At 55.8% G+C, this 22,339-nt stretch overlaps 1 protein-coding gene across 4 annotated transcripts; it reads left to right on the top strand.

Annotated features, from left to right (window-relative positions):
- The first annotated feature begins 2,364 nt into the window (after positions 1 to 2,364).
- ADCY6 (adenylate cyclase 6) lies at positions 2,365 to 22,120 on the top strand. Of its 4 annotated transcripts, none has more exons than XM_081060903.1 (22): positions 2,365 to 2,462; positions 6,816 to 7,671; positions 11,127 to 11,276; positions 11,677 to 11,798; positions 11,890 to 12,001; positions 12,155 to 12,282; positions 12,755 to 12,913; positions 12,986 to 13,127; positions 13,225 to 13,353; positions 13,614 to 13,639; positions 13,873 to 14,020; positions 14,255 to 14,352; positions 14,534 to 14,621; positions 14,788 to 14,904; positions 15,170 to 15,328; positions 15,626 to 15,804; positions 16,694 to 16,729; positions 16,813 to 16,942; positions 17,229 to 17,492; positions 18,325 to 18,529; positions 19,333 to 19,457; positions 19,650 to 22,120. In XM_081060903.1, exons 2-22 carry the CDS (start codon positions 6,817 to 6,819, stop codon positions 19,773 to 19,775), a joined length of 3,498 nt encoding a protein of 1,165 aa, XP_080917029.1. In that variant the 5' UTR covers positions 2,365 to 2,462; position 6,816; the 3' UTR covers positions 19,776 to 22,120. The 4 variants fall into 4 exon arrangements, 3 of the variants coding, with proteins under 3 accessions (XP_080917029.1, XP_080917027.1, XP_080917028.1); XM_081060901.1 differs by lacking the exon at positions 2,365 to 2,462 and adding an exon at positions 4,112 to 4,800; XM_081060902.1 differs by lacking the exon at positions 2,365 to 2,462 and adding an exon at positions 4,112 to 4,812.
- Positions 22,121 to 22,339: the final 219 nt, after the last annotated feature.

Raw genomic sequence — 22,339 nt, 5'->3', positions numbered from 1 at the left:
CGGCGACTAGACTTGGAGCTGAGCTGCGCCCTCCACAACTAGACCGAAGGACAATGACTTGGAGCTGATGGGCCCTGGAGAAACACACTGTCTCCCAATATTCCCCAATAAAATTAAAAAAAAAATACTCGGCACATAGGAAATGCTATATAAATGCTTGCTTACATAATATAATTATAATTACTGAAAGTATAGTAGCCGAATTAGATCATCTTTATGACCCCTTCTGCTCTAATATCCTATACATTTAAAAATTCAATAATTGAGTATTTCCCATGTGACTAGCACTAGCTCATATTTCCTATCTATGAAATAAAAGACCAGAATAATTTTTAAGGCCCAAATAGTCTATAGTGCTAAAAATAGATCCTCTGTGTAAGGTGCTGATGGTGGCTGCCTTCCAGGAATCGGAAATTCAGGAGGCCAGATGAACACACCAGCTGTACATTAGGGTAGCCGATGCCAGGGAGACTGAAAGCACCCAGAGATGGACCCCTAGCATATTTCTTCAGCTTACTTGGTTGCTGTCCATTTTTTATTTCATTCCAAAAGAAACCGAAGCCTTCCATTCCAAAATATAAAATTTCATGATGCACACATTTCTTTTTCTCTATTGTCTTTTGCATTTTCCCCATGTGGCTCACAACCGTTATGCGAAGAGGTAAACGGCAGAAACTGGATTCAGGTTAGAGAGGACATTTTGTTAGTGATGAGAACACTAGCTACTTGAAAGGGAGAAGTCAGCCAAAGAGGCCCCAAATGTCAAATTACAGGCCAGGCGTGCACAACTGAGACTCATTTGTGACAGAAGAAACTCTCCCTTTCTCATTTTCATTTCCTATTTTCAAGCATTTTAACCAACATTTTTCTAGCTGATTCACAAAATCCTGTAAGAAAGACAAGGCAGTTAGTTTCATCCCCATTTTATAGATGAGGCTCCAAGAGAATAAGTGATGGTTTACCCAAGATACATAGTGTGCAATGACATACACCTTGTAAGTGATAGAAACAGATTTTCCTGGTTCTTCCCCTCCCTTCCTTCCCTCAAGCTCTGTCTTGGGCTTAGGAACCCCAGTGAGGGCTGGGTCTAAGGAACCAGCAGTTCCCGACAGATACCTAGGTTGTCCGAGTTGGACTTCGGGTGGGGAAGGGGCTGCCAAGAGAGGAGGAGATACAGGTCTGGTTGAGGGCCGCACGAGCTGGCCTCCAGGGGATACCCAGTAAGCTGCCCTCTTCCCAGCTCTGGAGGAATGGCACTTTTGCTAACATCAGACTCACCTATATCCTGGGAATTAACCCTCTCCCCTTTTCTGGTTACACCATCTTTCTAACCCTCAAAGTGTTAAAGCAGCTTCCACGTGATTTCCCCATCACCCTGGTAACTTTGGCTGCTGCTCCGTGCTTGAAAACGTGGAAATAAATAAAAATCCCAGTTTCTCAGTTCGTGTGCCTAGCAATGCACCCTCCCCACCCCCCACCTCAGCAGGGAAGCACAACCCTTTAGGTAAAAGGTGCTGAGGGAGGGATTGTGCAGGTTGGGAGGTGCGGGGGAGGGGATCCCCACAGAGAATGGGGCTGCGGGCAGCCCGAAGAAGTGCCACTTTTTCAGTTCCCCTTGTGGGCTCTGGGTGTAGCAGGTTCACTTAGCGGCCGGTGCCCCAGACAGTTGGGGGAGGAGGAAAAAAGTGGTGCGCGGGGAAGCAGGCCGCACACACCTGGCGCCTTGTGGAATGAAATCTTAATTAATTATTAAGCTGAGTTCCCGCGGGAGGGAGCAGGACAGTGGCAGGCCGGGCGGGGGTTGGGGGAGGGAGAAGGGAGGGGTGAGGAGTGGGCGCGGGGTTCTGCCCCAGGGGTCCCAGACCGGGAGGAAGCCGACCCACCGTGTGCGGGCTGGGGGTAATCGCTGCGCGAGGGTGGGTTTGCGGGAGCGCTGCGAGACCCCAGGAGTGAGGGCGGGAGGAGAAGGCTGGAGGATGCGGCCCGGGGTGGAGGGAACTGGGAGCCGGCTGGACGGCCCCCTCCCCCCGGGGTCTTGATCCCAGAACAGTGGCCGCTTGTTTTCCCAGGCCTGGGGGAGGGAGCGGCCGGAGGAGAGCAGGGGGCGCGCGGAGGGGAGGGTCCCCTTCCTTCGTCTCCCCCACCCCTACCCTGTTCCTCGGAAGGGGAGTGGGCCGCCCTGCCCGGAGTCGGGGAGGAGGAGGGGTGCCCAGACAAAAGGAGCTTGTGCCTTTAAGGCGGGGAGTCCGGGAGCTGGCGGGGAGGGGACTTCTGGATCCGGGGTAGAGGGCGGCTGCGCTGGACAGCGGGGAGGGAGCGCGGGCCGGGCCAGCGGCGGACGGCGGGAGGGACGGCCGGGACGCGCGGGCACGGAGCAGGACCGCGGGACTGCGGCCGGCCGGCCGGAGCCCGCGGGGGCGGCGGGGCGGGGGCCGGGGGGAGGCGCCGACCCTGGCCGGCAGGTGAGACGCACCCGGGAGTGGGGGAGGGAAGCGGGCGCCCGGCGCTCCGTGCGGCCGGAGGTCTCCCGCCGGGTTCCGAGAGTTTCTTTGGGGGGCGAGGAAGCAGAGATGGGGAATCTGGAGAGTGTTTGGGGGAAGCCCTGGGGACTGGCCGAGGGCAGTCGGGGAGGTGGTGGGGGTCTCAAGGCTCCCGGCCCTCATTCCCCGCCGCACGAGTCTCTTCCTCCTCCCGGAGCAAATTCCCCGCTGGCTTCGACCTCTGGGAAAGGCGTGCACTGGGGGAGGCGCTGTCCTGAGGTTTTTGCTGCGGGGCCGTGGGGCGAGCCTCCAAAACTGGGGTCGAGTGATTGTATTTCGGGGAGGGGGAAGCAGCCTAGGTGGAGGGAGGGATGCCTCTGACTGCAGGATTCCCCCTCCTTTCCCTCTAGACCTTGGGAATGAAAGGGGTGGTGTTAGGACTGCTGCAGGGTGGGCCCGGGGAAAAGACTTGATTCAGAACCGACTCTGGGGCCAGACTGCAAAGATAGAGGTGGAATCAGGAGGTGGGACTCTTGCCCCATACCTTCTGCTTACTGGAGTCCCCTGCGAGGTGGAGCAGCCTGGGGGGGCTTGTGTGGTTGGGGGTGGAGGTGGGAGCCTTCTTTAGGGAGCCCAAAGGCTGGGGAAGAGAGGACTGCCTCTGGGCTTCCAGATACAGGCCCAGGGGAGGCTTCTCTACGTCTGGAAAGGCCTGAAATTGAGGCCCACGTCCCAGCACGGTGGGAGGTGCTGGCACTGAAGGGCCCTGCTTGGGCAGTGCCTTCTGCCTTGAACTTTCTGAAATCCTTTTAAATCCCCTGGAGCCTCCTTTTGCCAAGGAGGGCAGGGGCAGAGGGGCCCTGGAGAAAGGATGGCCAGGAGGTGGCTAGGAAGAGGGTTGGGGCAAAGCAGCGGGCAGAGCCATTCTTGGGGCTGGGCCTTGGCCTGCTTCAGACTCTGGGTGTCAGGCTGGCGGATCAAGATTTGGGAGGGACTTGAGGTCTGGGAGACACTGGGCCTTGGTCTGCCAGGCTGAATGGACATGGCTCTTGCTGTTGGGAGCCTGTGGTACCTGGAGCAGCAGATCTGTAGAGAGCAAAGCGATCGGGAGCCCAGGGAGAAGGAGGTCAGAGGCACAGGCTCAGGAGACCGTCTCTGGGAAAGAGGGAGTTGGTCTGTGGTTCATAGTGATGGGTTCCTGGAGAAGGAGGGTTGGGGGACCATATAGGGAAGTTTTGTGGCTTTGAACAGTGCCCTCCCCTGTTCCCTGCCTGGCGTGGGGTGAGTTCTCCAAGATGGGCAGTGCCTGGAGTGGAGCCCAGGGTGGGATGGTTGCAGTTGGTTGGACAATTATAGAGCTCTGAAACGATCCCCTTGTGGGAGTCAGAGCGTTCTGGGGAGGGTCATGCGTTCCCCTGTACAGTGTCTGCCCCTTCCTCTGTGAGTATGAGCCAGATGATAGGATGTGCTTCCCTGGGGCTGGGAACATGGCCAGACACAGGTCCTTTGGGAACAGAGGTCTGGGCCAGTGGTGCTGGTGATGGGGGAAGAACAGGTCAGGGGACTGACGAGTGGGAGGAGGCTGAGGCAAATGTCATGGGGTGGGGTGGGAAATCGCACTCTGGGCTCTGTCTCCAGCAGCTCTGGGGACTGACAGCTAAGTACGCAGGGACCGTAGAACCAGGCAGCTGACTAGCTGGGGTGATACCTCTTGTAGTTCATGCCTTTCCTGTCTTTCCATCTCTTGGACACTGGCAGAGTTTTGGATTTAAAGTGGTGTAGAGTGGGGAGAAGAACTATTTTACTGTGTACTATGTGACCGGTACTGTTAGATTCTTTCCTCACAATGGTTACTATTCCCATTTTACAGATGAAGAAACTGATACAGGGAGGTTAAATAACTTGTCCAAGGCCATGAGGCTAGCAAATAGTCACAATATGGTTGGAAACCTGGTTTCTCTCCAAAGATCGTGCTTCTAATGAAGTATTTTGAAGAGCCAGGCTTTCTTTGGTGACCTTTGGCAAAATGCTGGTCTGACTAAAAGTCTTGGGTTTCTGATCTGTCCCTCCAGATGGTGCTGTTGGTGATGTTAAGGGGCTGAAGAGCGCGCTGCTCTGTGGAATATAGGAGAAGGGATGCCAAGAGAACATGGGAGAGGGTGAACCAGGGGTGGGGGGTGTCTGCTGTGCAGAGCGATCACAATCTACCTTCTGCTTCGTGGGCATCTGGGGATCGGCTGGGAGTACTGCTTGTCTGGCTGGAGCAGCTGGTCCTGTGGCCACCTGCGGCAAGCGCTGGGTACTGTCCTCCTGTCCCCTGGTGAGTACAAATGTGAGTGCTGTTAGCTCTGTGGTTTAAGTACAAGGAGCCCCTCAGGGTGCCCCATGAGCACGGAGGAGTGTGGCCCTGGTGTAGACACAGGCATCCAGGGATGACAGTGCTCTCATCCTCACCTTCTCTGGAGCTGAGCTCAGCTAGGAGACATGTTGAGGGTATTATCATGGGGTCCTCCTACCCAGTTCAAGCTACATTCCCTCCAGGAGACCTGAGCTCTGGGGCTGATTCGCTTACTCCTGATTTCTGTAACCTGGGATAGCTATATAAACCTGTAGTGGACCTCTGTTCTTTTTTTTTCTTTCTTTCTGTCAAATCTGTCCTGTGCCCCCAGATGGCCATAGGAGCAGCTTCACAGAGTTTTGGTGAAGATCAGATGGAATTAGGCATGTGAAAGGACCTTGAAAAGTGTAAAGCACAGAGAACGTGCATGGGAGTATTATCCATCCATCTGTCCACTCAGTAAACATTTATTTAGACTCTAGGGGTGTTGCAGATACAACAATGAGCAATACAGGCCAAAATCCTTGCCCTCGTGAAGTTGACATTCCAGTTAGGAGAGACAGACAATGAACAAATAAGAAAAATATATAGAATGGCAGTTGCTGATAAGAGCTGTGGAGAAAAAGAAAGCATAAAGCTGGAGAGAGAGATAGGAGCTCCAGGAAAGGGGGTTGCTATTTTAATAGAGTGGTCAGGGAAAACTCACGATAAGGGGACAGTTGAGCTTTGACCTGGAGGACCTCTCATTCCAGGCAAAGGGAACAGCAAGCAGCAAGGTTTTAGGCTGGCCTGTACACAGTGTCCTGGGGGCCAGCAAAGAGGCTAAGAGGACTGAGTGCAGTGAGAAAGGTGAAGAATCATAAGATCATTATGTTATTATTTCATGTTAGCTGCTCTATACCAAAGTCCTTGAGCTTTCTACCTTTTCAACATAAATTTATTGAGTCCCTACTATGAGCCAAGTTCAGTACTTGGTGCTGAGGATAAAAGCGCAGCGCAAAATAGAGGGTGCCAGAAAAATGCATACACATTTTAAGGAAGGAAAAAACTATATAAAAATTGTAATACTCAATATATACCGATAACAAAAGACGAATACAAGTCATGTGTATACATTTTTTTGGCATGCCGAGTAGATATAATCCCCACCCTCACAAAATGTATAGTTAGAGGAGCAGAGGCACACATTAAACAAGGGATGATTTAATTATAATTGTGATTAAGTACCACGGAGGAAATGTATAGAAGGTACAGGGGACCAAACAGCCGGGACATCTTTCCTGAGGAAATTTCATGTAAGCTGTGACCTGAGGGAGAGATTGAATTTAACTTGGTGAAGTGTGCATTGTGTGTGACCGTGATGGGGAACGATGTGGAAAGATTTCCCTTTTGTACAGAGGTCACCGACTGGCAGCTTGCAGGCTGAATCCATTCCGTAGACTTGATTTATTTGGCTTGCAGTATTGAAAAATGTGAATTACTTGCCAACTTTTAAAAATCAGGAGATGTTTCATTAAAATCTACATTTTTTTCCCCCAGCTTCTGTTGAAAAATCAGATCAGGCTCCGCTGGGACTCCTGGGGCAACAATCTACTGGTGTGGGGTGGTGCCTGCCCCTGTGTGCAGGGTGTGCACTCTCCTGAATTAGGGGTGTTTTTGCTCATTGACACAGGCACTCGAATTTGTAACCATCCAGAAATCAGTGCCTTTAGGGAAGAGGTGAATGTTTCAGTGTACTGCTTTGGAGTCAGATTGGATCTGGGTTAGAATCTCGGTTCTCACACTTATGTGGCTGCTTGATCTTGGGCAAGTTACCTGACCTCCCGCTGTCTCAGTTTCCATTCTGGTGAATGTGGATACCATCATCTTCTCAGCCTCGTTTTATGAGGATGATGCGTTGGAGCTTGGCAATGGGGAGTGCTCAGTTAAGGATAGCTACTGGAGGTGGCAGGCTGTGAGGAGGTATTAATACCATCTCATTCCTTTCCTCCTGGCAGCATGTCATGGTTTAGTGGCCTCCTGGTCCCGAAAGTGGATGAACGGAAAACAGCCTGGGGTGAATGTAATGGGCAGAAACGCCTGCGTCACGGGACTCGGACCAGTGGTTTCTGTGCACCGCGCTATATGAGCTGCCTCCAGGGTGCGCAGCCACCCAGCCCCACCCCTGCAGCCCCACCTCGATGCCCCTGGCAGGAGGAGGCCTTCATCCGGAGGGGTGGCCCAGGCAAGGGCGCAGAGCTGGGGCTGCGGGCCGTGGCACTGGGCTTCGAGGATGCTGAGACGACGGCAGTTGGGGCGGCCGAGGTGGCAGCCGGTGTGGCCCCCAGGAGCGGGCGAGCCTGCTGGCGGCGTCTGGTGCAGGTGTTCCAGTCGAAGCAGTTCCGCTCAGCCAAGCTGGAGCGCCTGTACCAGCGATACTTCTTCCAGATGAACCAGAGCAGCCTGACGCTGCTGATGGCCGTGCTCGTGCTGCTCACCGCGGTGCTGCTGGCCTTCCACGCGGCACCTGCGCACCCTCAGCCTGCCTACGTGGCTCTGCTGGCCTGTGCCGCCATCCTCTTCGTGGTGCTCATGGTGGTGTGTAACCGACACAGCTTCCGCCAGGACTCCATGTGGGTGGTGAGCTACGTGGTGCTGGGCATCCTGGCGGCTGTGCAGGTCGGCGGCGCCCTGGCAGCCAATCCCCACAGCCCCTCTGTAGGCCTCTGGTGCCCCGTGTTCTTTGTCTACATATCCTACACGCTTCTACCCATCCGCATGCGGGCAGCGGTCTTCAGCGGCCTGGGCCTCTCCACTCTGCATTTGATCTTGGCTTGGCAACTCAACCGTGGCGATGCCTTCCTCTGGAAGCAGGTGGGTGGTCAGGGAGGTAGGCATGGGGCCACCAGGCCGAGACTGAAGAGGGGTCTGGTAATCAAGGGTGGGTGACTCATGGGGGAATACTGGGTACAGGGATGTCTGGCTCTATCTGGGAGGAGGGGCAAGTAATGGGAGGCCCAGTGTCAGGAGTTGGCCTCCCTTTGGGATCTGGGGTCCCAGAGAGCACTGTTGAGCGGAGGGAGGGCTCCAGGATTTAAGCCTGTGCTCTGTCACCATGGGCCACAGTGTACAGCTCTTTGGCCTGAGGCCCTTGACATTGTAGTGTGGCCTGTGGAGACATAATACATGCCCCGAAGGCAGTGTAGGCTAGTGCAGGCTTTGGCATGTCTGTCCCAAGGTGACACCTGAGACCCAGGCCCTCACGCCATCTTTGAAAAGTTGTCTGTAGTGATCTGGAGGGATCAAGCAGGTTTTGGATGGAGTTAGCAAGGGAGGAGTTGCCTCTCTCCTGGATCAAGGCCTGGGAGGTGATAGATAAGTGGGGTCAGGTCTCTCCTGGGCTGGGAGTGGTTTGAATGAGGTTGGACTGGAGCGGAGAGGGGTGTTAGGCTCTGACCTCATCCCGCTCTCTCCCACTGGGCACCGGGGCTCAGGCAGCCCTGCTTTCAGTTTTTCTGCCCCGGCTGGCTGCTGCCTTGAGTTCTGAGTGGGTGTGAGGGGGGGGCTTGACAACATGGTGTTGAGTGAGAAATAAAGGCTTGGCTGAGGGAGGACCGGGTCATTCAATGGGCTGTGTTCTTCTCTGAGATCCTAGACAACTAACCTTGCCTCCCCCAGCCTTAGTTTCCCAGTCTATAAAACTGGGATAAAAATAATATGTACCTCCTGATGTTGCTGTGAGGGCCCAGCCCTCTCCCAGCATGAGTAGAACCGATAGGGCAGCGTCTCACCTGGGGCAGGGAAGTGCAGGTGGAGGTGGTACCCAGTGAAGGGGCATCTGAGAAGACCCTTTCAGAGAGACACGAGCTTGTAGAGCCTGCCATCTCACGTCATCCCCCTGATCAGGGAGCAGAGACCCGGGTGTCTTGACTAGCTGATCCTTCAAGCGTAGCCCCCCAACCAGCATACCTCATGATCCTGCAGTGGGCACCCTGATTTAGAGGATGCTGTCCTCTATCTTGCTCAAGGTTTGAGGGAGCCAGCCTCTGCCTTGCCTTGGGCTTGTGGCCTATAGCCCACCGGGCCCCACCCACTAAGAGGAAGTTGCCTGGGGCGTCCAGGGTGAGAAGCCAGGGGAGAAGCTGGGTGTGCTCTGGCCTGATGCCCTTCCCCGCCTAGCTCGTGCTCCCTGTGCTCCCGGAACAGAAAGTACCTTTTTAAAAGTAACTTTATAGCTCTTTTGTGTGTAGAGCATGTGCCTGCAGGGTACTGCCTGACTTCTTAAAGGACCAGGGTCCTTCTGTCCCTGCTGGCCCCCTACTTCTCTTCACGGTAGCAATCCTGATGGGCTTTGAACTTGGGCTGCCCTCCTGGGGAAGGAGGAGCTTGGAGGTGGTGTCTCCCTTTCCCCTCCTCCTCTCTGGCTGGCTAGGGGTGGGAGAGTGACTCTTCCCTGCACTCAACTGGCATGATTCCCAGAGCCAGGCCCAGAGCCTGACTGGGGAGGCACAGCCCTATGGAGGCCAGGACTATGCCAGCCTCCCACCTCCCCAGGGGCACTTGGCTGCAGCCTCACCCAGTGGGTCCCGGCAGGTACATTCTTGTGGCCAGTGGAGAACGTTGCCCCTGCCCCTGTGCCAGTCCCATACCCCTCCTCCGAGCTGAGGATCATTCCCTGTGCCCGGCTGCCCTATGGGTCCTGAATGGGGTGGGGCTGTGGTGTCCTTTGTAGGCTCCCTGGGCAGCCCCTTCCCAGATACGGCCCTGCTCACTCTCATGGGAAGGAGCCTTCAGTCTCCTCTGACCCCTTCATTCAGACACACTGGGAGTTTCACCCAATTTCCTACAGGGCCCTGGCACCATTTTCTCATAGTCTGATGGGGGTCTATTTCAGTCTCTCGTCCCCTTTCCCCTTCCCTCTACCATGACTCACATTTTCCTCTTGGGCTCCTGGGGCCAGGAAGGGAAGTTGCCTGGTTTACCCCTCCTTTCTTTCTCCCCCACTGGGGGCTATTCTTAGAAATCCCTGAGGGAGATAGTATGCCCCCCTCTTCACCCCTGCTGCTGGGAGGGAAGCCTTGTAAGCTGGACTGGGAAGGGAGACTGGGAGGCCAATTCTAGAGGCTCAGAGCTGGAAATGGCGTAGGGATTAGCTGGACCCACCTCTCCATCTTACCCCAAAAAAGTAAAACTGAGGTCCCAGAGAGTAAGTGACCTGTCTAAGTTTGCAGGACTACTTCTGGTTCCAGGCAGAGTCCAGAACTCCTGACTTCCAGTTGATGTTCTTTCCCTCCCTTCTCCTAAAACCAGAGCCCTGCCCTAGCCAACTCTGGGGTGGAGCCACAAGTGCCAGGTTAACCCCTGAATTTCCAGAAATATGGAGGCTGGCTTTCCGTAGACTTGGTCTCCAGTTAGTGCTCCTGATGATGAGTGAGGGCTGAACATCCTGGGACCAGGATCCTAGGGTGTGGGGCCTGGCAGGGCCAAGAGTTGGGGGTGGCCAGTCGTGGTAGCTCTCTCCCAGTTAGGAAAGGTTCTTTGTGTCCGTAGAACTGATGAATTCCCAAGCTTGGGCTCTGAGGAGGGGCCTCCAGAGCCTGGGTGAGTGGAGTGAGTAGGACCCTTTGACACCTGGAATCTGCTGTGCAGTAGGGTTAGGACACAGGCTTTGAAGTCAGACTGTCCTGGACTCAAGTACCACACCCGTCACTACCAACGGTGTGGTCTTGAGCAAGTTACTTAGCTTCTCTGGGCCTGAGTCCCTCATCTTTACAATGAGACAGTGTTACGTATTTCACAGAGTTGTAAAAAATACACTTGTACTGTAGAGAAGACACCTAGGGAGCAAACAAATTATCTCCAGTAATAATAACAGTAATTATTATATCAGGGTAGGGAGGGACCTTAGAGATCTTATTCTCCCTTTTCAGGTTCTAGATGAACAAACAGGCCCAGGGAAATGAGGTGACTTGTCCTGGGCCCTCACGAGAGGATGTAAAGCTCAGGTCTCATGGGCACTGTCCTGTAAGGAGAACCACATGCAGAAGCAGCAGTATTTGTCTTCTGTTTGGGGTGTTTGTTGGCAGGAAATCACAGTGCACTGGGCTCAGGCCCATGACTTAACTGACCCTGGTTAGTGCTGCTCCCAGGAACTGTGAAAAGATCTCATTTCTAGCCACGGAGTGATCCAGGAAGGGAGCTCGAGTCCTGTGGGGAATTGGGGAGATGCGCTGTAGGGGTGGGGGCAGTGTGGGGACAGACAGGGCGCAGGAGCCTAGCTTGTCGCCTGCATGTGGCTGGGGTGGTCACCCCTCTGCCCCCTCCTGCAGCTCGGTGCCAACGTGCTGCTTTTCCTCTGCACCAACGTCATTGGCATCTGCACACACTACCCAGCTGAGGTGTCTCAGCGCCAGGCCTTTCAGGAGACTCGCGGTTACATCCAGGCCCGGCTGCACTTACAGCATGAGAATCGGCAGCAGGTGGGGCTGCACTCGCTGACTGAGGCCTTCCCCCTCCTCCCCCCAAATAACTTGAAGGTTGGATCCGCTGGCTGTCTCATAGGACCCCATGGAATAAGTGTGAATGGTTCCCTGATTGTATATCAGCCGCCCTGTGACACTGGGGTTCCTGGCCTGTCCGAGGGTGGGAGGGAGTAGATGAGAGCACATCTGAGGGGTGATTGAATGGGATGTGGTCAGAGAGGGCTGGGATGTCCATCTGCTGAGGGCTATAATGGGGGAGGCTCAGGCCATGGGGGAAGCTCAGGTCTCTAGAGAAGACTGAGAGGGCTCTGGGGATGTGGAGGGAACAGGAGGGTTTAAAATGTGAGGTCAAGAAGGTAGCGGTGCCCTGTTGAAACCAGAAACCACACTGGTCTAGGAGCGGCTGCTGCTGTCGGTGTTGCCCCAGCATGTTGCCATGGAGATGAAAGAAGACATCAACACAAAGAAAGAAGACATGATGTTCCACAAGATCTACATCCAGAAGCATGACAATGTCAGGTAGGGTGGGTGGGAGCATGGCAGGAAGGGGGGGATGTCTGGGAGTCTGGGAGGGCCAAGTGGCCGTTCCATCCTCTTCCGTCATCCACAGCATCTTGTTTGCGGACATCGAAGGTTTCACCAGCCTGGCGTCCCAGTGCACTGCACAGGAGCTGGTCATGACCCTGAACGAGCTCTTTGCCCGGTTTGACAAGCTGGCTGCGGTGAGGGTTCTGGGGCTTGGGGGGCAGGACCCCCTGTGGTGAGAGCACAGCCTCACTGGTGACGGCTGGGGCTGTGGGGGCAGATGGTGTCTGCCAGCAGACGGGGTGGGCCAGAGCGTAAGGGTGACTCTCCGCCACCCCTCTCCCCTTTAGGAGAATCACTGCCTGCGGATCAAGATCTTGGGGGACTGTTACTACTGTGTGTCAGGGTTGCCGGAGGCCAGGGCAGACCATGCGCATTGCTGTGTGGAGATGGGGGTGGACATGATCGAGGCCATCTCGTAAGCAGAGCCCACTCCCAGCCTTCCTGGAACGGAGGGGCCTCAGACTGCTGCTACCCTTTGATAAGTCCCTTAGCGTTTTATCTCAGTCCCTGTCTTTGACATCCATCACTGGGGAGAGGATGGATCTGGCTTTAGCCTGTAGAAAGACCCCTGTGCACCTTAGACTGCAGCCAGGGGGAAGGGGTAGGGAGAGCCGGCCAGGGTGAGGGGCATAAGGGCTAGAGAGAATGCCAGCTGAGCAGGCCCGCAATGAAGAGGACAGTGATTCTTCCTCTCGTAGCTCAGTTCCACAGTTCCCAAACATTTGTCCTTGAGCCCCATGAGGTCTTCCGCCCGTGTCCAGCCGGTGTGCTGCTGCACCTGGGTCTGCCCTTGCCCGTGTGGCTCTGAGGGGAGCAGAAGGCCTGGGCTCTGGGCTGGAAGTGGGGCAGCTCCTGCCAGGAGCTGAGCCAGAGCTGCCTCCTCCCAGGCTGGTGCGTGAGGTGACGGGTGTGAACGTGAACATGCGCGTGGGCATCCACAGTGGGCGCGTACACTGCGGTGTGCTTGGCCTGCGGAAATGGCAATTCGATGTATGGTCCAATGACGTGACTCTGGCCAACCACATGGAGGCAGGGGGCCGGGCCGGGTGAGTGTGTGGTCCCTGGGGTGAGGACGGGAGCAAGGCGGGAAGCCCAGGACTCACCCTCCTGTCCTGCAGCCGCATCCACATCACCCGAGCCACGCTGCAGTACCTGAATGGGGACTATGAGGTGGAGCCTGGCCGTGGCGGGGAGCGCAACGCCTACCTCAAGGAGCAGCACATCGAGACCTTCCTCATCCTGGGCGCCAGCCAGAAACGGGTCAGGCCAAGGCGGGTCCAGGGACAGACAGGTGGGGGGCAGACAGAGGCCTTCTCTGGGCCCCTTTCCTGAGCCTGTACCTGTGCTGCCCGCATAGAAAGAGGAGAAGGCCATGCTGGCCAAGCTGCAGCGGACACGGGCCAACTCCATGGAAGGGCTGATGCCTCGCTGGGTGCCCGACCGTGCCTTCTCCCGGACCAAGGACTCCAAGGCTTTCCGCCAGATGGTGAGGGCCCATAGCACCAGGACCTGGGCCTCACATTCTCGTCTCCCTCAACACTCTGTCTCCCTGCCCTCTTCCGCCTACCTTGTTGTGGCTGCCATCTCGATGTATGATTTCTCTTATTGGGAGTAGAAGGGATGATTTCATCCCAGGGGTCCCAAGTCCCCCAATGTGGATCGGGGGAACACTCAGCACAGTGTTGGGGACAGGGAAGCAGGGCAGATGACCTTCACCTCACTCGCACACTCTGTCCCTTTCTCCAGGGCATTGATGATTCCAGCAAAGACAAGTAAGTCAGGCTACTGAGGAGGGAGGAGGAGGAGGAGGGGAAGGCACTGCACCTGGGACAGGGTTGGGGGAATGGAGGTCCCCCTCTCTCCTGGACCTTTGTGTCGTGTGGGAGCAGGTGCTGCAGCCCCGCTCACACCCCCTGCTCTTGCTGCTGCCCATGCCCTTCCCTTCTCATTGCCTCTCACGTGGCTGTGCTCGTGCACCTGGTGAGGCCATGTCCCCTGCCCTCAGCCGGGGTGTACAAGATGCCCTGAACCCCGAGGATGAGGTAGACGAGTTCCTGGGCCGTGCCATCGACGCCCGCAGCATCGATCAGCTGCGCAAGGACCACGTGCGCCGGTTCCTGCTCACCTTCCAGAGAGAGGATCTTGAAAAGAAGGTTTGGGGGACGCCGGGGCAGATGTACGCGGGCTGGGGGAGGAGGGGGGATCCAGGCAAGGAAGTCTGAGCACTGGTGAGGGAACAGGAGAGGGTTTTGGGGATTGGGGGTGTGACACCGGGCACAGTGGGGATTCCTATCAATTGGGCCGACTGCTTCTCCCCCTCGAGGCCCTTGGTAGTGTGCTGCCTCCCCAGGGCAGAGCCAGCAGCAACTCAGCCTCCTCTCCCTCAGTACTCACGGAAGGTGGACCCCCGCTTCGGAGCCTACGTGGCCTGTGCTCTGTTGGTCTTCTGCTTCATCTGCTTCATCCAGCTCCTCATCTTCCCACAGTGAGAGCCCTGCCCCTCCTCGCATGGACTTGCTTCCCTCCAGCACTTCCCAGAACTTCCTAAACGCCCACTCGAACCCACGGTCCCTGGAGCCTGTGCCCCGCCCGCCCGTCCTGGGGAGTGGGGCAAGGACACCCATGCCTTCCAGAGTAATGTTTTCCTGGGCCCTCTTCTGCCCCAGCTCCACGCTGATGCTTGCCATCTATGCTGTGATCTTCCTGCTGCTGCTGATCACCGTGCTGACCTGTGCCGCGTACTCCTGTGGCTCTGTGCGTAGGGGCCTTCCTGGGCTGGTGCTGGAGGGCAAGCTGGGCCAGGGCGGGCACACAGGGAGGCGGAGGAGAAGGCTGTGCCTCTCCCATCGGGCCCCATCCCCGGGGGGCCTGACTCCCTGGCTGACATGGCCTCCAATGCGCATCTCTTGCCTGTCTGCAGCTGTTCCCGAAGGCCCTGCAACGTCTGTCACGCAGCATTGTACGCTCTCGGGCACACAGCACCGCAGTGGGCATCTTTTCGGTCCTGCTTGTGTTCACGTCTGCCATCGCCAACATGGTAAAGGTTCACCCCTCCTGTGTGCCCAGCACTGCTGTGGGTGCTGGGGTACAGTGATGAATGAGACACGTTTCCTGCCCTCAAGGAGCCCATTCTCCCAAAGGAGGGGGTGAGATCAACTCGCTCCTCTCTCTTCCTTGCTCTCCCCACCTCTGGTCATCCCTCAGTGAGGACTTGGGCCCCTGGGATATAAGGCACCTAGGCATGGCCCTTGTAACCCCTCCCCTCCTTGTTTACCCTGATAGACTTCCCCCCACTTTTGCAGTTCACCTGTAACCACACCCCCATACGGACCTGTGCAGCCCGGATGCTGAATTTAACACCTGTTGACATCACCGCATGCCACCTGCAGCAGCTCAATTACTCTCTGGGCCTGGATTCTCCCCTGTGTGAGGGCACCGCACCCACCTGCAGCTTCCCTGAGGTGTCCAAGCAGTGCTTAGGTGGGGCGGGGCAGGGGTCCTGAGCAACACCAGTTACTGACCCCTCTGTGCCAGGCCTGGTGATGGGCACTGGGGACCCGGGATCTCACCAGAGTCGCCAACGCTAGGAGCAGCCAGGAGCCCTGGTGCGCTGTGGGGCTGGCTCTTGAGGGTGTAGGAGGTTCAGGTGTGGGGTGGTGTAGGGGAGCTTAGGGGAGGCAGGGAGTGCAGGGCTCTCTCTGCATCAGGGTGCCTTAGCCTCTGCCTTTCCCCAACACCGCCTCTGCCATTGCCCCCAGTACTTTGTCGGGAACGTGCTGCTGAGTCTGTTGGCCAGCTCTGTCTTCCTGCACATCAACAGCATCGGGAAGCTGGCCATGATCTTGGTCCTGGGGCTCATCTATTTGGTGCTGCTTTTGCTGGGTCCCCCAGCTACCATCTTTGACAACTATGACCTGTTGCTTGGCGTCCATGGCTTGTGAGTTTATCTTTGGTTCTTGTTATCCCCCAGAAGCCTCCCCGGCCCTGCTGGGACATTGTGCGCCTCTCTGGTGCCCAGGCCCCTTGGACCCTTGGAATATTACCACTCATCCCTCAGTTGTGGGGTGGGGGAGAAGGAGGCAGTGGAGGAGCTCCCAGCATCTGACCCCAAATGGTCACCCCAGGGAAACCCCAGCCCTGGGAAATTCCTGTGTCCTTTAGGCTAGACAGTAAAAACAAAAATTCCCTCTCAAATTTGCATGGTGCTTTCATATCTACTCTTGTAGTTTCACACAGCTGCTTGGTGGCAGAGCCCTGGCTAGGAACCAAAACTTCTGACTCCTGCTTGAGGGCTTTGCCTAGGAAACCACACTGGCTTTTCCTCTGTAAATCCCACCCCTTGGGATATGTGGCCATAGCTTGGTGTAGTTGAAAAGAACCTCTGGAGTCTACTAGGTTTGAATCCCTACTCTGCCACTCGTTAGCTATGTGACCTTGGACAGGTGAGCTAATGTCTCTGAGCCTCAGTTTCCTCATCAGGAAAATGACAATGCCACCGATAGCACAGAGTAGGTGTGAAGATAGTAGCTTGCCACGTGCCAGGCACTGTGCTGTGCCTTTGCATGCAGTATTTAGATCCGATACCTCTTGTATTAATGAGGAAACTGAGGCTAGGAGAGTTAAACAACTTGTTCCAGGTCACATAGCTGGTAAGTAGAGGAGTCAGGAGTGACATTTCTGCTTTTAATGCGTTAATATAAGCAAAAGCACTGGCCCAATGTCTGATGTGTGGTATGTGCTCAGTAAGTGCCGTTTCTATCTCCCCTTCCATGCCCCACTCAGCAACCCAGGAGAACTTGACTTTGTCTCTTGTGTCTTCCTGCCAGGGCTTCTTCCAATGCGACCTACGATGGGCTGGACTGGTGAGTGAGGGATCTGAGGCAGTGAAGGGTAGGGCTGCCAGATGGCTCCTTCACACACTGAGCGTGCCTCTGCTTACCCTCAGCTCAGCTCCAGGGAGGGTGGCACTCAAATATATGACCCCCGTGATTCTGCTGGTGTTTGCACTGGCGCTGTATCTGCACGCTCAGCAGGTGGAATCGACTGCCCGCTTGGACTTCCTCTGGAAACTGCAGGTGACGGGGGGCAGGGGAAGGGGAGGATTTTGAGGGCAGAGCCCGGGCCAAGCCAGAAATCCATTCTGGTTAGCTAGCCAGTCTTCAGGCCTGCCCTGGCTCCATGCCTTCTCTGTGTCCATCCCCTGTCCCTGCCCCCTTTACCCCTCTGCCTGTTCTTTAGGCCTCATCTGTCCATGCCTTTCTTCTTCTACGTGGTTCCCTCTGATGCCCATCTCCAGGTGTTGGCCGCGGCACCCACCCCTTGTGAATGTTGGGCAATGGGTGATGGGTGTGGTGTCCACAGGCAACAGGGGAGAAGGAGGAAATGGAGGAGCTCCAGGCATACAACCGGCGCCTGCTGCATAACATTCTGCCCAAGGATGTGGCCGCCCACTTCCTGGCCCGGGAGCGCCGGAACGATGAGCTCTACTACCAGTCGTGCGAGTGTGTGGCGGTCATGTTTGCCTCCATTGCCAATTTCTCTGAGTTCTATGTGGAGCTAGAGGCAAACAATGAGGGTGTCGAGTGTCTGCGGCTGCTCAATGAGATCATTGCGGACTTTGATGAGGTACTGGTCCACTCGGCTAGTGGGCTAGTGGCGGCAGAGAGTAGGGAGAACAGAGAGTGGCTGAGAAGACCAGGACTGGAGGGGGTGGGAGGCACTGGGAGAAGGGAGGGAGGTTTAATGGGACCCAGAGATGTCAGGCGCAGGGGTAAGGGTCGGTCCAGTGGAGGCAGAATAGGGACCCATGAAGGTGTTAGAGGCAGCAATGAGGTGAGCCCAGTGGGGCAGGGTCATCACTGTTGGGGAGCAAAGGAGGACAAGAGGCTCTGGAGGAACAGGATAGGTACCAGGTGGATGTCATAGAAGAAGAAGGCAGTGGTCTGTGGACTGAGCCCCAAGGCCAAGTCCGCAACATGGTCCCCTGAATAGAGGAAACGGAAGCGAAGTGTGAGGAAGTATCCTGAAGACCCAGGACAGGAATAGGGTGTTCACTATTCTGCAGCAGAGGCGCTTCCTCACTCTGGGACTTTCCCAAAAGGTGAGGGTTGGAATAATTGGTGCCCAACATTCTTTCTGCGGTTCTGGGTTCTGTGTTCTGAGAGTGAGTTGTCGCATTGACCAGAAGCTCTACTCAAGCCCTGGCCTGGGTTCTGACCGCTGCCTGGTGAGGGAGACCTGTTTTCCTGGCTCTTCGGTCTTGCATTGAGAGCAGCAGCTGGAAGCGGTGCTCTCCCCATAAAAGGGGGGGAGCTGTTGCAACAGGCCCAGGGGGAGGGGACGGGGGGGGGGGGGGTTTGCGGGGGGCCAAGGCACAGCAAGGAATGAGCACTGGGGCAAGACTGGGTTTGGCCTCTTTGTCTTGACAGCCGGTTTCCCGGTCTCCCTGTGCTTCCAGATCATCAGTGAGGAGCGGTTCCGGCAGCTGGAGAAGATCAAGACGATTGGTAGCACCTACATGGCTGCCTCTGGGCTGAACGCCAGCACCTATGATCAGGTGGGCCGCTCGCACATCACCGCCCTCGCGGACTACGCCATGCGGCTCATGGAGCAGATGAAGCACATCAATGAGCACTCCTTCAACAATTTCCAGATGAAGATCGGTGAGAGGGCCTGGCTGCCTGGCGGGTTTTCCCAGGGTTGTCTGTCTCTGGGGGAAGTTGAGGGAGCAGGATGGCATCACACATTCCCCATCAGGACTCATGTGGGGTTTCCTTTTCTCGCTCCTCCTATGTTGTCTTATACGAAAGCCAGATCGTTTATTGAGGGCCAGCTATGCTAGGCACTGCCTCAGACCTTTGTGAGCACCTTTTAATCCTCACATTATTATCCCCTTTCACAGATAAAGAGACTGACTTTCAGAGAGATGAAATGACTCGTCAGGGTCAAATAACTAGTAAGTAAGTGGCTGAGCTGGGATTCAAAACCAGGTTTATGTAAACTCCAGTACCTGTGCCCTTGTCTGTGGCCAGGCTGATAAAAGGCACTTCCTCTCAGATGGACTGAGGATGGGAGTGGTTAATAACATGGGTTCTGGAGTCAGACTGGTTTGAATTCTGGATGTTCCACTTACTTCGTTAGCGAGTCCCCTAACTTCATAAGCTTCACTTGCCTTATCTGTAAAATGGGGATAATGATACCTACCTTTTCGGGCTGTTGAGAGGATGAAATACTAATGGAAATGCGTATCGGCATGCTCAGCACGGTGTACGTTCTGTTACAGTATAGCTGTCTTGAGTCAGGGGAGCTTCTCTGCTGTTAGGCCCAGATCTTCCATTCTTTACACCCAGGACACTTGTCTGTTTGCCAGTTTCTTCTGTGGCTCCTTCTAAAGGCGGGATGCCTCCGTGGGCTGACCTTGGAACAGCCGCTTGTCTCAGTGTCTTGCTGCCCCCCTCCCCCCCAGGACTCAACATGGGCCCAGTCGTGGCAGGCGTCATTGGGGCTCGGAAGCCACAGTATGACATCTGGGGGAACACAGTGAATGTCTCTAGCCGTATGGACAGCACGGGGGTCCCTGACCGAATCCAGGTAAGGGGTATATGAGCAGAGCCTGGGAGGTCCCTCTCTGCACTCGCTAGGACAGGGGGAGGGTGGCAGTGTGCTGTGGTTGATGGGGTGGGGATTGGGGGAGGGCAGCTAGAGTGATGAGGGGACCCCTGGGCCTCTGCAAATGTAACTGGAAGGATCCCAGGCTAAGCAGTCTCCCCTCCCACTCCCCAGGTGACCACGGACCTGTACCAGGTTCTAGCTGCCAAGGGCTACCAGCTGGAGTGTCGAGGGGTGGTCAAGGTGAAGGGCAAGGGGGAGATGACCACCTACTTCCTCAATGGGGGCCCCAGCAGTTAGCAGGGTCCAGCTACAAATTCAGCTGAAGGGACCAAGGTGGGCATTTGAGTGGACTCTGCACTCCCTGGATGGAGCTGCGGCACGGGGCCCTGAGCCTCCAGACCCTGCTGACCACAAAAAGGAAATCCCAGCAGGCTGGGCTTGGACCATGCTCGTCTGCCCTCAGGCTGGAGAACGAGGGGATACCAAGAGGATTTTGCAAGTGACTCTCTTTTTAAATCGGGACAGACCTGTACCCTCTCCTTTCTTCCAGCTTTTGGGAGCAGGGGAGGGGGCAGCGGTAGAGGCAGTGGGAGCCCTCCTGCCTGAAAGATGAAAATGGCAGCTTGCCATGCCTACCCTTTCCCTGTCTGGGCAACAGGCTCAGGGCTGGGCCCTTCTTCCCTTTTTTATGGGAATATTTTGTACAAAGACTGGGCAGGCATGAGGAGTGCCTATTCCATGCTTGCCTTTCCTATGCCTGCAGCCCAGCACGGTCCTGGGGACTCCTCTTCCTGATACAGGTCTCCCTCATAGGCACTGGGTAGAGGAGGGAGATGTCTGGGACCCGGCTCTGTCCACATTTCAGGGGAATGTTTCCATTTGCCAAATCCTAGTCCCAAGATCTGTCCCCAAAGGGGAACAAAGGGACTTCTGTCAGCTCAGATTTAGCCCCAGTTCCTGCAAAGCTCCAGGGAAAGAGGTGTGTGGCCTCACTGGTACTGTGAAAATGCCCAGCCGGAGAGCAAGCATTTGTGTGGGGTTGTCCGATCAGGAGCTGGAAGTTCAGCTGCACATGCCAAAGAGAGTTGCTGGCCCGGGAGTGGGGTGGGGCCAGACTGATCGGAGAGCCCCAACAGTCGGGACCAGCGGGACCAGCGCACTCTGCCCCAGGGCTCTCTTGCTGTCAGCTGGCCCTGGGGCCATACAGCATCTCCACCCCTTCTGTTGCCAAATTGGAAAAGGGCCAGGGCATGAAGGAAGATATCCCTGATCCGAACCCGTCCTCCCAGGCCTTGGGCACTGGGAGGGCCTGTGTGTCTGTGTAATGTGCATGCGTGTCTGTCTTTGTGTGCGTGTCTGTTTTCCAGAGCTGTGTGTGTCCGTGGGCTCCTGCTGCTCAGCTCTCCACCCCAGGCTACCTCTCTCCTGTGCGCCTCTGGCTTCTGGGAATAAGGCAGGCTTTCTAGTTCCAAGGGATGGAGAGAGATGCCCGGGTTGCACAGGAGTGAGGTGGGGTGTGGTAGCAGGAGAAGGGGGCGTTCTGGGGAGAGGAGTCCTTTTTGTGCCAAATCCCTAAGTGCCATTTGGGGGCCATGTGTGCAGCATGACTGTCCTTGCCTGGGGCAGGGACCAAGCCCGAACTGTCTGGGGTTTGGTGGGCAGAGGCTCAGGAATTTCCTGGGTTCCCCAGCTGGTGTCCTGGGACATGGTATGCTTTGGGACTGGGGTAGCATGGGATCCCTCTGAGGACCCAGATACTGGTACTAGGGGATGGGGCAGGGGAACCCGAAACTTGGCCTTCCCCAGCCTTAAGCCTGAGTCTAGCATGTTCCTGGCTCCCCAATCCCTGTGAAGCCTGCAAGGGCTTGCAGGAGGGTTAGGAGGCTGGACTCTACATTCCCTTCCTAATCCTGCCTTCCTTTTATCCTTTTCCCTGCAACCTCCTTGCCTCTGGCTTGTATTAGTTGGTGCCTTGGTTTCTCCATCTGTACCTAATTAAATCAGAGGCATTAGCTTGAATTTTGCTTGAAGATTGCTTTGTCTTGGTGATGATTAGAAAGGCAAAGGACAGAGGGTCCCGGAATTGCTGGGTTTGGGAGTAGAAGGGGCAAGTGGCACTCTTGCTCTTCCTCGTGCCCTTTCTGATTCTAGCTCCTGGCTCGAACTGCCTGCCTTGCAGGATCTTCATGCATCAACCAAATAGGCCATTAGGTATTTCATTAGCCAAGGCAGGAGGAGGGGAAAAGACTAATTGGTCCAGACAGAAAATCAGCTTCCCTTCCCCCAGCCATATCCCTGGATAGGAAGGGACTGCTTGGAGCCATGGGATTGGGGGTGAGGGTATAAGGAAACCAGAGTGAGAAGACCTCATTGTTGGGTGACCTGTCTCTGCTTTTTGCCAGGTGGGAAGGGCCTGTCCAGACCTTGGCTCCCCATACCACAGTGCCAGCCATGCCCTTCCCCTGGGCTACCATTGCCCCCTTCCTCACCAGTTGGTGGGGGAGTCAGTGGATGGGAGGGCCATGGACTTCGGTTTTATAATGTAACCACTGTGGGAGGGGGGCAGGGTGATGTACCATGTATTTCAGTGAAATATTTAATATATTTAAATATCAATAAAAATCAAACTCTTTGTAAAATTCCCTGTTCTCTGCAGCTGTTCTGGGACCCGGGTTGGTGTAGGAGGCAGACTCCTGCCCACGCCGTGGGCTCTGTGGACCTCTTGTCTGTGGGCAGAGGGCTTCCTCTGGGTTTCTCCCTGTCAAGGAGAAGCTGCACTGTCTTCAGACAGCATGACTTCTCTGGGCCGTTCAGCATCATGAGGACCAGTGTGTCTTTCCAGATATGTTACTCAAACCGCT

Source organism: Rhinolophus hipposideros (genome assembly GCF_964194185.1).
Source record: "Rhinolophus hipposideros genome assembly, chromosome: 9".
In the NCBI taxonomy this organism is placed as follows: Eukaryota; Metazoa; Chordata; class Mammalia; order Chiroptera; family Rhinolophidae; genus Rhinolophus; species Rhinolophus hipposideros.
This window is presented reverse-complemented; position numbering and strand designations above follow the sequence as displayed.